Genomic DNA, 14,298 nt, shown 5'->3' with positions numbered 1-14,298 from the left:
TGGCCCATAGGACTAGACAGAAGACTCCATGCTGTGTTTTACCTGGCCTGGGTCCCATAGGACTGGACAGAAGACTCCATGCTATGTTTTACCTGGCCTGGGTCCCATAGGACTAGACAGAAGACTCCATGCTATGTTTTACCTGGCCTGGGGCCCATAGGACTGGACAGAAGACTCCATGCTGTGTTTTACCTGGCCTGGGGCCCATAGGACTAGACAGAAGACTCCATGCTGTGTTTTACCTGGCCTGGGTCCCACAGGACTAGACAGAAGACTCCATGCTGTGTTTTACCTGGCCTGGGGCTCATAGGACTGGACAGAAGACTCCATGCTATGTTTTACCTGGCCTGGGGCTCATAGGACTGGACAGAAGACTCCATGCTGTGTTTTACCTGGCCTGGGTCAAATAGGACTGGACAGAAGACTCCATGCTGTGTTTTACCTGGCCTGGGGCTCATAGGACTGGACAGAAGACTCCATGCTATGTTTTCCCTGGCCTGGGGCCCATAGGACTGGACAGAAGACTCCATGCTGTGTTTTACCTGGCCTGGGGCCCATAGGACTGGACAGAAGACTCCATGCTATGTTTTACCTGGCCTGGGGCTCATAGGACTGGACAGAAGACTCCATGTTGTGTTTTACCTGGCCTGGGGCTCATAGGACTGGACAGAAGACTCCATGAAGATAGACTCCTCTACATTATTGATGGCGTGAACCTGCTGGATCAGACTGCACTCCTCGTCAGCCAACAGATATGCGCCCACATCATGTAACCTTGTACACACACACACACACACACACACACAGTAGGGCAGTTCAACGCCAACCCCACATACACCGGGACATGACACCACAGCAGAACGCACCCCACACCTTGCAGCCTCTTGGTCACACACACCACACCTTGCAGTTAAAAAGTCTTGTCCAATGCGATGGCTGAGTTGGCAACATGCCAGCCAAATAAAAGACAGGCTTCAATCTTAAGACTGATGGAGATACAGGGTTAGAAAATACTTTATATTCAGTTTGCGCTCCGAATTTGTTGAAATAGGCTACTTTGAGTCATTACATTATATATTTATTTTATATATGGGGTAAATCAAAAACAGCGAAGATTCAAACCAATTAGGAGTTAAATACTATAGTATCTCAGCTAGACAATGTGGTGTGACCGCCTTCAATAACTTCTGTATTAGTGGCATGCCATTTCTGGTGTGTTAATTCTCCCAAGGTTAAACAGGCATTGACAAAGGAGTTAGCATGTAACACAATAGTGTTATAACAGACATGCCTGGGACCCCAGAAGCCATTGTAAACTTAGTAGGAACCATTGTAACCCTCCCAAACCATAACAATACATACAGTAACCTACACTGTTACACAACACACCCTCTATTGTACAAGCATATACAAGCACAATGAAATGTCAACCCTGCAATGGTGAGCCACCACGAGCCATCCAAACCCTGCACATCATAAACCACACACACAAACCACAAGCACTAGCCTAGTTCCCATACTTCCCAATGCTCAAAACAGACTGCTGATTTGAGTGGAGCCTATGCATAGCCATCCATAGGGGGGCGGTGGCGAGCTGAAGACCAAGGCAAGCCTATTGGAAGATGAGACAGACAGCGTCTAGACCAGGCCTGGGCAACTCCAGTCCCCGGGGTCTGATTGGTGGCACACTTTGACCTCAGTCCCAGCTAACACACCTGACTCCAATAATCACATAAACATGATCTTCAGTTTTGAATGCTATTAGTTTAAATCAGCTGTGTTTGCTAGGGATGGGGGAAAGTGTGACACCAGTCAGGCCCCCTAGGACTGGAATTGCCCAGGCCTGGTCGAGACAGACAGACAGAGACAGACAGACAGCGTCGAGACAGACAGACAGAGTCGAGACAGACAGACAGCGTCGAGACAGACAGACAGCGTCGAGACAGACGGTGCATGCAACTAACAAGAAGTAAACACATGCAACACGAACAAAAATAGGGGCAGCCAGAAACATGTGTATGAACACCTATAGGATGAAAACAAGAAAACACGACAACGGAAACACAATGAAATTAAATGTGATCGATACAGTGCAAAATCACTTTGTAACAAATGGAAGAAAAACATTTGTTGTCATACAAATTAAAATGTATTTTTAGTAAAAAATAAAGTTGAAACCACAAGAGAAGCAGGATTGTAGATAAGATAGTCTCATAAAGTGAGTAGATGAATGGTGAATTAGGTTGTGATAACACTAGGGCTGCAGTATGAGCCACGTTTGAGAGTGAACTTAGGGCCTAACATAGGACCTTATATAGGCTAACTGTATCTTGTGGGTGTAAACTTACGATGTGAGAATCACTCCACAACCAATCAAACCTCCAAACTGAAATCATCATAGAAATCAAACCGGGCACATCTCTGGAAACAGTTCAATGTCAAAGAAAACTAAAAAAGATAGACATTTAGAAAATGCAATTTGAAACAAATATCAACATCTACTTCGTGAAGAGGAGAATAACCAGCCAGTCAACCCAAGCTGACTTCTATGAGGCTTTCAGTTTCACCAACAGCTTCAGTGGGGCGAAATGTAACCAAAACAGAAAGATCTGCAAGGTGACGTTTCTCCCTCACTCACTATGCAAATTAGTCTTTAGTACAGATTTACAGTTTGCATATCCACTTATCATGATAGAAACACCATTCTTAAGCGAAAGGGCCATGTTGGCTTCAACATCCACTTGTACGCTCAACTCTCGAAAGATGAACGACTTGCCAAGCAACTTCGACACTTTTTATATCTTAAAAATCCATGCATTAGTTACTTGATGATAGACTGCACCGTGTTGGTGTAGGAGGGTAATCTACCCACAACCCATCACCAACTAGACACGTTAACAGACTGCACACATGCATCTTCAGGTCAGACTGGCTCAAACGGAAAGCAACACAACCACACGGTGGGGTCGACCACACCACACGGTTACCTCCCTGGCTAGCACCACAGGTGTTAGATGATGGTGCAGTGTGGCAGATAATTGGGTAAAGCGCTGTGTCACGGTGGTGAGAGCAGAGTGGGAGTGCTGTGTGAGGCTGTAGCAGAGATGAGGAAGACACACCATCACAATCACATTACAACTAGGCCACCTTACAGCAGACCTCTAGTATTACGTTACCTTACAGCAGACCTCTAGTATTACGTTACCTTACAGCAGACCTCTAGTATTACGTTACCTTACAGCAGACCTCTAGTATTACGTTACCTTACAGCAGACCTCTAGTATTATGTTACCTTACAGCAGACCTCTAGTATTATGTTAACTTAGCAGAAGGGTTCCCAAGCCTTTTCACTCAGGGCCCCTTCCAACATCATGTCTATTTCTATGGGCACAAGCACTGTTCATGACACAAACTGTTAACACCTCTCTTGTTGGTGGAGAGAATTTTGCAAGTTTAAAGCTTATTTCCTGCAATTCCAAAAAATGTGTCAGTGTTCAAAGAACATTGTGCAGTTTTAAAGCACATTTTCTTGCAATTCTATACATTTTGCCATGTCTAATGTGTATTTTTGTGATATTTGAGTGGCAATTCTTTTTAAACAATATCTATGGGCAAAAAAACCCTCAATAAAAACACATCTGACATGGGCTAGTTGATCTGGATATTTCTGATAAGTTATAAATAGCTCTAAGTTATGCAATGACTAACATGACAAGAGGAACTGACAACGCACTACCCAATATTTAAAATGTACCTTGTGCATTCTACTATTACAACTTTGAAGAGTGAGTTTAAAGCCGGACTAAGTTCCTTTATTTTTGGATCACTACCTTAGCCTACAGTGTTTCCCCAGTATTTATTTAGCAGCGGCGTACCGCCACTAAACTGTTGCCACGGTGCACCACCACTGCTAAGCTGTTCCCGCCACACAAAAACAAATATATATATACATACACACAGTTGAAGTCGGAAGTTTACATACACTTAGGTTGGAGTCATTAAAACTCGTTTTTCATTCACTCCACAGATTCCTATAGTTTTAGCAAGTCGGTTAGGACACAAGTAATTTCCCCAACAATTGTTTACAGACCGATTATTTCACTGTATCACAATTCCAGTGGGTCAGAAGTTTACATGCACTAAGTTGACTGTGCCTTTAAACAGCTTGGAAAATTCCAGAAAATGATGTCATGGCTTTAGAAGCTTCTGATTGACTGAAATTATGTCAATTAGCCTATTGGAGGTGTACCTGTGGATGTATTTCAAGGCCTACCTTCAAACTTTGCTTGACATCATGGGAAAATCAAAAGAAATCAGCCAAGACCTCAGAAAAAAGAATTGTAGACCTCCACAAGTCTGGTTCATCCTTGGGAGCAATTCCAAACGCCTGAAGGTACCACGTTCATCTGTACAAAGAATAGTAAGCAAGTATAAACACCATGGGACCACGTAGCCGTCATACCGCTCAGGAAGGAAACGCGTTCTGTCTCCTAGAGATGAACATACTTTGGTGCGAAAAACGGAAATCAATCCAAGAACAGCAAAGGACCTTGTGAAGATGCTGGAGGAAACAGGTACAAAAGTATCCACAGTAAAACGAGTCCTACATCAACATAACCTGAAAGACCGCTCAGCAAGGAAGACGCCACTGCTCCAAAACCGCCATAAAAAGCCAGACTACGGTTTGCAACTGCACATGGGGACAAAGATCGTACTTTTTGGAGAAATGTCCTCTGGTCTGATGAAACAAAAATAGAACTGTTTTGCCATAATGACCATCGTTATGTTTGGAGGAAAAAGGGGGAGGCTTGCTAGCCGAAGAACACCATCCCAACCGTGAAGCATGAGGGTGGCAGCATCATGTTGTGGAGGTGCTTTGCTGCAGGAGGGACTGGTGCCCTTCGCAAAATAGATGGCATCATGAGGCAGGAAAATTATGTGGATATATTGAAGCAACATCTCAAGACATCAGTCTGGAAGTTAAAGCTTGGTCGCAAATGGGTCTTCCAAATGACCCCAAGCATACTTCCAAAGTTGTGGCAAAATGGCTTAAGGACAACAAAGTCAAGGTATTGGAGTGGCCATCACAAAGCCCTGACCTCAATCCCATAGAAGATTTGTGGGTAGAACTGAAAAAGCGTGTGCGAGCAAGGAGGCCTACAAACCTGACTCAGTTACACCAGCTCGGTGAAGAGGAATGGGCAAAATTCACCCAACCTATTGTGGGAAGCTTGTGGAAGGCAATGCTAATGCTTGTGGAAGGCAAAGGTAATGCTACCAAATACTAATTGAGTGTATGTAAACTTCTGACCTACTGGGAATGTGATGAAAGAAATAAAAGGTGAAATAAATCACTCTACTAATATTCTGACATTTCACATTCTTAAAATAAAGTGGTGATCCTAACTGACCCAAGACAGGGAATTTTTACTAGGATTAAATGTATTAAACTCAGTGCACCCCCTTCCACGACCTTTGACACCAGTGAAAAAAATAAACAAATCGAGGGGCACCACTGGCTGCATTGGACTGAGCTCTCTTGTTGTAAGAGAGATAGGGACAGAGAAATAGGGACAGAGAGATAGGGACAGAAGCAGCTTGGACAATCCACTTTAGCCGATATGAGTACTTGGAATACAGTCTTATAAACCCACCCATACAATCATATGAAATTCAATGGAGATGTACAAATCAGGCCTGGAGATCGAAATAAGATATCAGAATTTCATTTTTTTTCCAGTTTTCCGTTGTGGATATGCAGTGTAAACCTGACTATGAGGAAGCATTGAGGGAGAAGAGGAGAAAAACCTTCACCCGGGTTAGAAAGCTAGGGTCCCCCCTCCCGCCTCATAGGGGCATCGGGGGGGAGAGAGAGAGAGAGGGGACAGGCTGTTAAACACTACAGTATTTACAGTATGGACCTGTTCAGAACAACACTGTAGAATTTGGCCTTTATATTTGTCAGTAGCTGGGACCGGAGGATGTTCTGACAGATGCAGAAGGTGCACCTGTTGCAGGTACACATGCAGCGGAGCTTGACGTGGCTGAGGAGACACAATCACAACACATGCACACACATACAAACACACAAAAGACCAAGTCAGATCCACATTCGTACACATTTCCATGGAAACATCACCGTGGGATGGCAGAACCCTGATCGACAGACCCTGTTCTAGCACCAGATGGGGGGGGCTTGGACTTTGGCTGACTGAGTTATGATACAATAACTCCATCATTAACAAAGGCAAAGAAGATTGGTTATTACTTTACTAAGTACAGTAATACAGAGAAAGTGGTAAGAACTAAGTACTGAGCATTATGAAAGTTACATATCTTGAGGAACATTCTTCACATACATGGCATTTTTAAGTATGTCTAATTTTGGCCTCTTCCTCAACATCAAAAAAAGGATCTTGAAGAAAACAAAAGGAGACAAATGTCTTGAAGAACATACAAAAGGAGACAAATGTCCTCTGTAATAACATACAGAAGGAGACAAATGTCCTCTGTAATATCATACAGAAGGAGACAAATGTCCTCTGTAATATCATACAGGAGGAGACAAATGTCCTCTGTAATATCATACAGGAGGAGACAAATGTCCTCTGTAATATCATACAGAAGGAGACAAATGTCCTCTGTAATATCATACAGGAGGAGACAAATGTCCTCTGTAATAACATACAGGAGGAGACAAATGTCCTCTGTAATAACATACAGGAGGAGACAAATGTCCTCTGTAATAACATACAGGAGGAGACAAATGTCCCCTGTAATAACATACAGGAGGAGACAAATGTCCCCTGTAATAACATACAGGAGGAGACAAATGTCCCCTGTAATAACATACAGGAGGAGACAAATGTCCTCTGTAATAACATACAGGAGGAGACAAATGTCCTCTGTAATAACATACAGGAGGAGACAAATGTCCTCTGTAATAACATACAGGAGGAGACAAATGTCCTCTGTAATAACATACAGGAGGAGACAAATGTCCTCTGTAATAATATACAGGAGGAGACAAATGTCCTCTGTAATAACATACAGAAGGAGACAAATGTCCTTTGTAATATCATACAGAAGGAGACAAATGTCCTCTGTAATAATATACAGGAGACAAATGTCCTCTGTAATAACATACACCTTTCATTAAGTGGTAATACCACAATCATCCTTAGGTAGAAGAGTGGAAAAGCCACAGAGAATGAAGGAAATAGTGGCAAAGTGATGAGAAAATTCAGGGTAATTCAATAAAAACAGCTAACCCGTCTCAGAATCTCCAGACTGACCATTAAAAATACATGGAACTAAACCATTAGAATCTTCCCTGTTGGCCTGGGTTATATAGCATGAGTCACTCTGACCTACAATCTATCTGCAGCCGGAGCCGGTACTGAAACAGTCCATACCAAATACCCAATGACTGCAGAATAATAGTAGTGCACTAACTACATAAAGAACTCTGTTCACTATCAAGAGAGATGTCTGAAACAGGTGAAGTACTGTAGTGTATAGAGCAGAACCTGCTGATTATTTATGTCAAAACATTTCCATCCTAGAGTCCTGTCATTTAAAGAGCTAGGGCCTGGATTCTTAGCTATAGGCCTCTATGCCTTGGGAAAGCCAATGCTTTTAACATTAGATAACTGGAGTTCTTCCCCGTAAAGCTGAGATTTAAGGCTCAATTAAATAGACATTAATCTAAACCAATGGCTAATCTCTTAAATGAAGTACAAGACTAACTCTACCTCTCAGAGAATGAATGGCTAAGACTGTCAACTAGTCAATAACACCCATTCAGTACAGCTGACTGGGGAGACTTCCTTCAAGGCCAAAGGATTTTCAGTGGATTACCTTCGTTTTGGGACTTCAAATGGCCTAGTCATTATCTTACAGTTCAACTTACCGTACCACAACACATTGACAGTGGCCAACGGTAAGGAAGTGAAATAAAACAGCACCTAAAATATCTCCCCCTGTCAGGAAGAAGCAGCTTAATGTAGGACTAGAGAGACATGGAGGACAATGGGGGGCTGGGGTCACCCCTGCCCATATACAGGGGATCAATAGAAAGCCAGGGGTGTCTGGAGACATCATACAGGACTTAACGAGGTCACAGAGGGCTGCCTGGAGGAAGGAAAAGACAACGGGGTGACGGAAGTCAGAGGATGGGATTAAAGTAATCCTTCTAACCCCCCCCCCCCCCTTAAAAGAGTTAGATGCACTATTGTAAAGTGGTTGTTCCACTGGATATCATAAGGTGAATGCACCAACTTGTAAGTCGCTCTGGATAAGAGCGTCTGCTAAATGACTTAAATGTTAAATGTAAATGGATTAGGACCACTATGGTCTTTGAGGGGACTATACTCACGGGTACATGGCCATGGTGGTGAGTTTGGTGTAGAGGTCTTTGTTGGGGGCGTCCACTGTGTTGCAGGTCCAGGGTTGGGGCGGGTGCAGCTTGTTCTTGCGGCAGAAGTCCAGCGGGGTCAGGCTGTAGTGCTGGCGCGCCTCGTGCAGGTCCGACTTGGAGGCGATCATCATGCACGGCGTCTTGCTGTCCATGAAGTATTGCTGTCATAGGTCAAAAGGTTCACGTTCAGAGGTTAGTTAGAAGAACAAGACGAGATAAGGATTGTTGAGATCATAACATTTTGGTAAACAGTTGCAGAAGGTGAAAAGCTGAGAAGTCCCTCTATTCCAGTGTAGTGACTCAAGGACCAGGGCCCATATTCACAAAGCGGCTCAAGCGGAGTGCTGATCTAGGATCAGTTTTGCCTTTTAGATCATAACGAATATGATTATATGGACAGGGGGGAGACCTGATCTAAGATCAGTCATCCTACTATAGACATGTGGTGAATAAGGCCCAGGACTAAACTAAGGACTGATGGATTTGATACAGTTTGTCAGTTAGGTACTGTACACACCTTGTAGACCTTGGCACAGTACTCAAAGGAGCGCGGGTTGTTGACGTCATACACCAGACAGACCACGTCACACGCCAGGTCCTCCTCTGAGAGGAAGTCAAAGTCTGGCATCACCTCATGAAGCTACAGGGAGGCAAAAGAGGAGAGAAGAGAAGAGTGAAGCGGGGAGAAGAGGAGAGAGGGGTGAAGAGGGGAGAGGGAAGAAGGGGGAAATAGCTGAGACGGTTCAATGTCAACGTTTCAGCAGAAAGGCCTCTCTCAGGACCAGTCTTGTTCTATAGTATGTAACTCGACAGGTGATTAACATTCACTGTGTAGCACTGAACATATTAGTTTCCAAAACATATGAGGGGAAAACACTCATAATTTACTGCTAGACAGCTGGACACACATAAAACACAGTATTATAGATTATACAACTGGGCAGAAAGCATGACACGGGGAGAGAGATGCACCGCCTCACCAGTAAGTACTTCTCCTGGCCGTAGACATACGTGGTGTTGATGGAGTAAAACGATTTATGGTCTTCTTTGATCTTCCGCTGTTTCTGTTAAGTAACGCAGAAACACACATTCACCACTCCAAACTGATACAACAGTACCTTTTATTCCTCACTGCTAAATAGTTAAGTTTGTATAATAATAATACTACTACTAATAATAATAATAATAGATAGTTTGCTATGTCTTAAGAGTTAGTAACACAGTAACAGACCCGTGTCACCATGGCTACTTAAGAGTATCTATAAAACAGAACTGTGTGCTTAGCAGGTAGCAGTGTGCCTTCGATGGAAAAGCCAGGATCATGTTCATTACGCACCAAAATGAGGGAAAGAACTGAATGAAACAGGGAGGGACTACCTGAATTTGTCCAATAAGGAAAAAAACATATTTGTTGCATTGCAAAACATTTTGCTGGGGTGTGCCATAACGAATACACCCCAGTTGATCGGTAGCTCCAGGGACTCACCAGCAGGTTGCGACCCAGGAAGGCCTGCAGGAAGCTGGTCTTGCCACTCCCCCTGGCTCCCAGAATGTTGCAGCGGAACACGCTGCGCTGCGTCTGCTTCTTCTGCAGGTCGATGCGCTTGTTACGGGTCACTGAGGGAGGAGAGACGGGTCAGGAACAAGGGCACGAGATATACAGATGCATGTGCGTGCAAACACACACACAACTCTAGTGACTGTAGATTCAGAGTAACTCACCACTAATTAGGTTTCAAATGTGCAAACAGAGAGGCCACAATAATTAACACCAATACATGACAAGCATATAAACCTGGTCACGCACGCTCACATTACCTGTGATGGCTGCTGCCTGGGACTCCTGCTCACAGATGATTGAGTAGCCAAGGTAGCCCAGGTACTCCAAGCAGCGCTGCACATCCAGGTATGTCGTTAACCTGGCCAATCAGACAATTGAAAGCCTGTTAGTGTGTGTGTGTGTCTGTGGGGGGCTTTGGTACACATCTACGGTAGCATATGAAAGTGAAGAAGTTTGAGTTCCAGCAAAGCGCTATATAACTGCATTACCAAATCATTCAAGTTAGACATAGGTAACAGGTAGTGGAGTCCAGGTATACTGGCCTAACTCACGTCCACTGTGACAGGTAACCCTGGTAGGTGATCCAGCCCTGGTCGTTGGTACACACTGTGTTGTTGACGTCGGGACCCCAGGGCATGTAGGGAAACACTTTGAACAGGTCCTTTACTTCCTCTGGAGACAAGGCACAGTCTCTGTCCTGAAACACACACACACACACACACACACACACACACACACACACACACACACACACACACACACACACACACACACACACACACACACACACACACACACACACACACACACACACACACACACACACACACACACACACACACACACACACGAGTTAGGACCACTGTTCTAAAAATATGCTAGCTTTGTGTAGGGTTGCAACATTCCGGTAACTTTCCCAAAAGCCGGTTGGAGGATTCCTTCCCTGCTTATTCCCTCCTGATTCCGGTAAACTACCAACTGGGACTTTGGGAAAACCTGTGAATGTTTGTCTGTGAGGCAGAAGGTAACACAACAGTAGGAGGAGTTATGTCATCCTAGACTTACTTTGTCGTGCTTGTCAAAGACACTCTGGAGGAAGAGGTACGCGTTGTGGTTGAGCTCGGTGGTGCAGTCAGCAGGTATTTTTAGCCTGGCACGGACAAGAGAACATTCCGGATTAATCGCATTAAAAGTGCTATGGCTAAACTGGCATTGTTCAAAAGGCTCACCCTGGGAAAGACCTAGTGCTACTTGCAAGTCATAACAAGTAGTGTAAGATGCAACCACATACAGCTTGATGGTTCAGTAGGTATCATCAACGTTAACATCTTTGACACAGTGTAAAGAAAGTGAGAGCCTGTAGAGCAGATGTCCTTTATCTGCTATTGACTGAAACTGAATTGGGCTCAGAGTCATTGTTATGCTCGTCCAGCCTTACATAAAACAGGTGTATATTTCCCTCTTTCTGCCCAGAGGTAAAAGTTGCCCATACGTACGGCAGGGTTGTGTTCTGTAGGCACGAAATTGAAGAAAGCACTCAAACACAGAGTGAAAGTTATTACTATCTACACTTGTCCAGAACAGGTCGTTTTTGTTTTCTGCTGTAAAGCGTTTTACTACGATGTGCCCTAATGTACACGACCCTGGTCCAGGGGGGTTCAAGTGTCCACTCACAGGGGGAACAGGTATTCCTGGTGAAGCTCCAAGTCGTCGTCGTACCCGAACCTCCGCAGCACCGTCCAGGTGGTCTCGTGACGCCCCCTCTGGATGAAAAGCGTGTGCAGGAACAAGAACCCTAGTGGCCAATCAGGACGAAGAATGGATACACGTCAGAGATACACCCAGACACAACGTTAGAGATGGACACAGTACACTGGTAAAGGGTTATTAAATATGTTATTCATGCATGACCTTTAGTGAAGGTTACAGAAGAGAGTACAAGGGAGAGTGGGCAGAGAATAGAGAGATTTAATGAGATGGAAAGAGAGATTGAATGAGGGAGATGGAGAGAGATTGAATGAGAGTGATGGAGAAAGAATAGGAGATGGAGAGAGAATAGAGAGAGATTGAATGAGAGAGATGAATAGAGAGATTGAATGAGAGATATGGATAGAGAATAGATAGATATTGAATGAGAGAGAATAGAGCAAGTGAATGAAAGAAGGGAAGGCCTACAGTGTGGTCAGTCTCACCTTTGAGCGTGAGTCCGTTGTCCTCGACTCCGTCCGTCATGTTCTTCCTCACCACGTTCTTGACATCCTCTAAGGCCTGGGGCGCCAGGGGCATGTTGAAACACGTCCTCTACCAGACACACAACACACCATGTGTCACCCACACAGAACTACTATACCCACACAGAACTACTATACCCACACAGAACTACTATACCCACACAGAACTACTATACCCACACAGAACTACTATACCCACACAGAACTACTATACCCACACAGAACTACTATACCCACACAGAACTACTATACCCACACAGAACTACTATACCCACACAGAACTACTATACCCACACAGAACTACTATACCCACACAGAACTACTATACCCACACAGAACTCGAGTGATGAATGAAAGCCTACACACGGCACAATGCTGCATCCAAGTGCTTCAACAATAAATCACTCAACACACATCCCCTAAACACAACTGAACATACGCCTGGTGAGACCAAAATGGGCAAGAACCAGTCTATTCCAACATATCTGACACAGCTACTAATGTAACGTGGTTTGGGATATTTGAAATCATAAGCAGATAAGTATAGAGCTTTGCACCATTTACTATTTACTACAGAAGATGCTCTGAAAGGGTTTCTAAATCAACCACCTGTCTGCAGGCTACCGGTGAACCCACTAACAACCTATCCCTCCCTCTCTCTCTCTCTTCCACTCAAGTTAAAATAAACTGCCATTGGAAAACTAAGTAAATCAGGTTATTTCACTTCAGCCAGATCAAGCACACAAGCCTGCAGCTACAGCCAAGAAAGGTTTTCCCACAAGGTTTATTTTCCCAGTGAGGCTCCAACCTGGAAGAAGTTGAGTTCTTTGTCGTTGAGGATGCCATCGTTGTCCAGGTCCGACACTTTGAAGATGCGAGTTAGAGACTTGATACAAGACGGCTTCATCTGAAAAAACACAAAGTATACATTTGAAATATGTAAAATATGATATTTTTGGAGAGCTAAAAAGTAGATGTTGCCTGTGTACCCATGCTAGCGCTAGAAACTTTTTGATTGCATAACCTGACCAGGAAAAGTATTTCCTGATCAGACTACATAGTTAGGGTAGCTAGGGACCACGAGTTTTCCCTCTGCCCTCCTCACCTCCTTCTCCTCTGGGCAGTACAGGGGTCCTGTAGGGTGGAGCACTGCCTTCTGGGCATAGTAGAACAGCTCTGAGATGTTCTTCAGGTTTTTGGCAGAGCACTGAGAAACACAAAGATACAGTAACCTCAAAACCAGCTAGAACAATACACTGACAAACACAAAGATACAGTAACCTCAAAACCAGCTAGAACAATACACTGACAAACACATAGATACAGTAACCTCAAAACCAGCTAGAACAATACACTGACAAACACATAGATACAGTAACCTCAAAACCAGCTAGAACAATACACTGACAAACACAGATACAGTAACCTCAAAACCAGCTAGAACAATACACTGACAAACACAAAGATACAGTAACCTCAAAACCAGCTAGAACAATACACTGACAAACACAAAGATACAGTAACCTCAAAACCAGCTAGAACAATACACTGACAAACACACAGATACAGTAACCTCAAAACCAGCTAGAACAATACACTGACAAACACAAAGATACAGTAACCTCAAAACCAGCTAGAACAATACACTGACAAACACACAGATACAGTAACCTCAAAACCAGCTAGAACAATACACTGACAAACACACAGATACAGTAACCTCAAAACCAGCTAGAACAATACACTGACAAACACACAGATACAGTAACCTCAAAACCAGCTAGAACAATACACTGACAAACACACAGATACAGTAACCTCAAAACCAGCTAGAACAATACACTGACAAACACACAGATACAGTAACCTCAAAACCAGCTAGAACAATACACTGACAAACACACAGATACAGTAACCTCAAAACCAGCTAGAACAATACACTGACAAACACACAGATACAGTAACCTCAAAACCAGCTAGAACAATACACTGACAAACACACAGATACAGTAACCTCAAAACCAGCTAGAACAATACACTGACAAACACACAGATACAGTAACCTCAAAACCAGCTAGAACAATACA

The 14,298-nt window shown here is 43.8% G+C and overlaps 1 protein-coding gene across 9 annotated transcripts in view; it reads right to left on the bottom strand.

Moving 5' to 3' along the window:
- Positions 1-14,298, bottom strand: part of rhot1a (ras homolog family member T1a) — a 63,526-nt gene that overhangs the window by 41,021 nt on the left and 8,207 nt on the right. For 2 of the 9 annotated variants that reach the window (XM_071395287.1, XM_071395289.1), the window contains exons 7-19: positions 13,317-13,418; positions 13,020-13,118; positions 12,173-12,281; positions 11,655-11,775; positions 11,046-11,130; positions 10,532-10,677; positions 10,238-10,338; positions 9,906-10,036; positions 9,400-9,483; positions 8,937-9,059; positions 8,378-8,580; positions 5,922-6,044; positions 643-774 (exon numbers count right to left, since the gene is read on the bottom strand). In XM_071395287.1, coding sequence (XP_071251388.1) covers positions 643-774; positions 5,922-6,044; positions 8,378-8,580; positions 8,937-9,059; positions 9,400-9,483; positions 9,906-10,036; positions 10,238-10,338; positions 10,532-10,677; positions 11,046-11,130; positions 11,655-11,775; positions 12,173-12,281; positions 13,020-13,118; positions 13,317-13,418 — 1,559 coding nt within the window. Of the gene's footprint in view, positions 1-642; positions 3,094-5,921; positions 6,045-7,135; positions 8,134-8,377; positions 8,581-8,936; positions 9,060-9,399; positions 9,484-9,905; positions 10,037-10,237; positions 10,339-10,531; positions 10,678-11,045; positions 11,131-11,654; positions 11,776-12,172; positions 12,282-13,019; positions 13,119-13,316; positions 13,419-14,298 lie in introns of those variants that run through there. The other 7 variants (XM_071395292.1, XM_071395295.1, XM_071395306.1 and 4 more) reach the window with 5 other exon arrangements.

Source organism: Salvelinus alpinus, chromosome 1 (assembly GCF_045679555.1).
Source record: "Salvelinus alpinus chromosome 1, SLU_Salpinus.1, whole genome shotgun sequence".
NCBI lineage: Eukaryota > Metazoa > Chordata > Actinopteri > Salmoniformes > Salmonidae > Salvelinus > Salvelinus alpinus.
The sequence above is the reverse complement of the archived record's forward strand: the minus strand, read 5'-3'. Positions and strand labels throughout refer to the sequence as shown.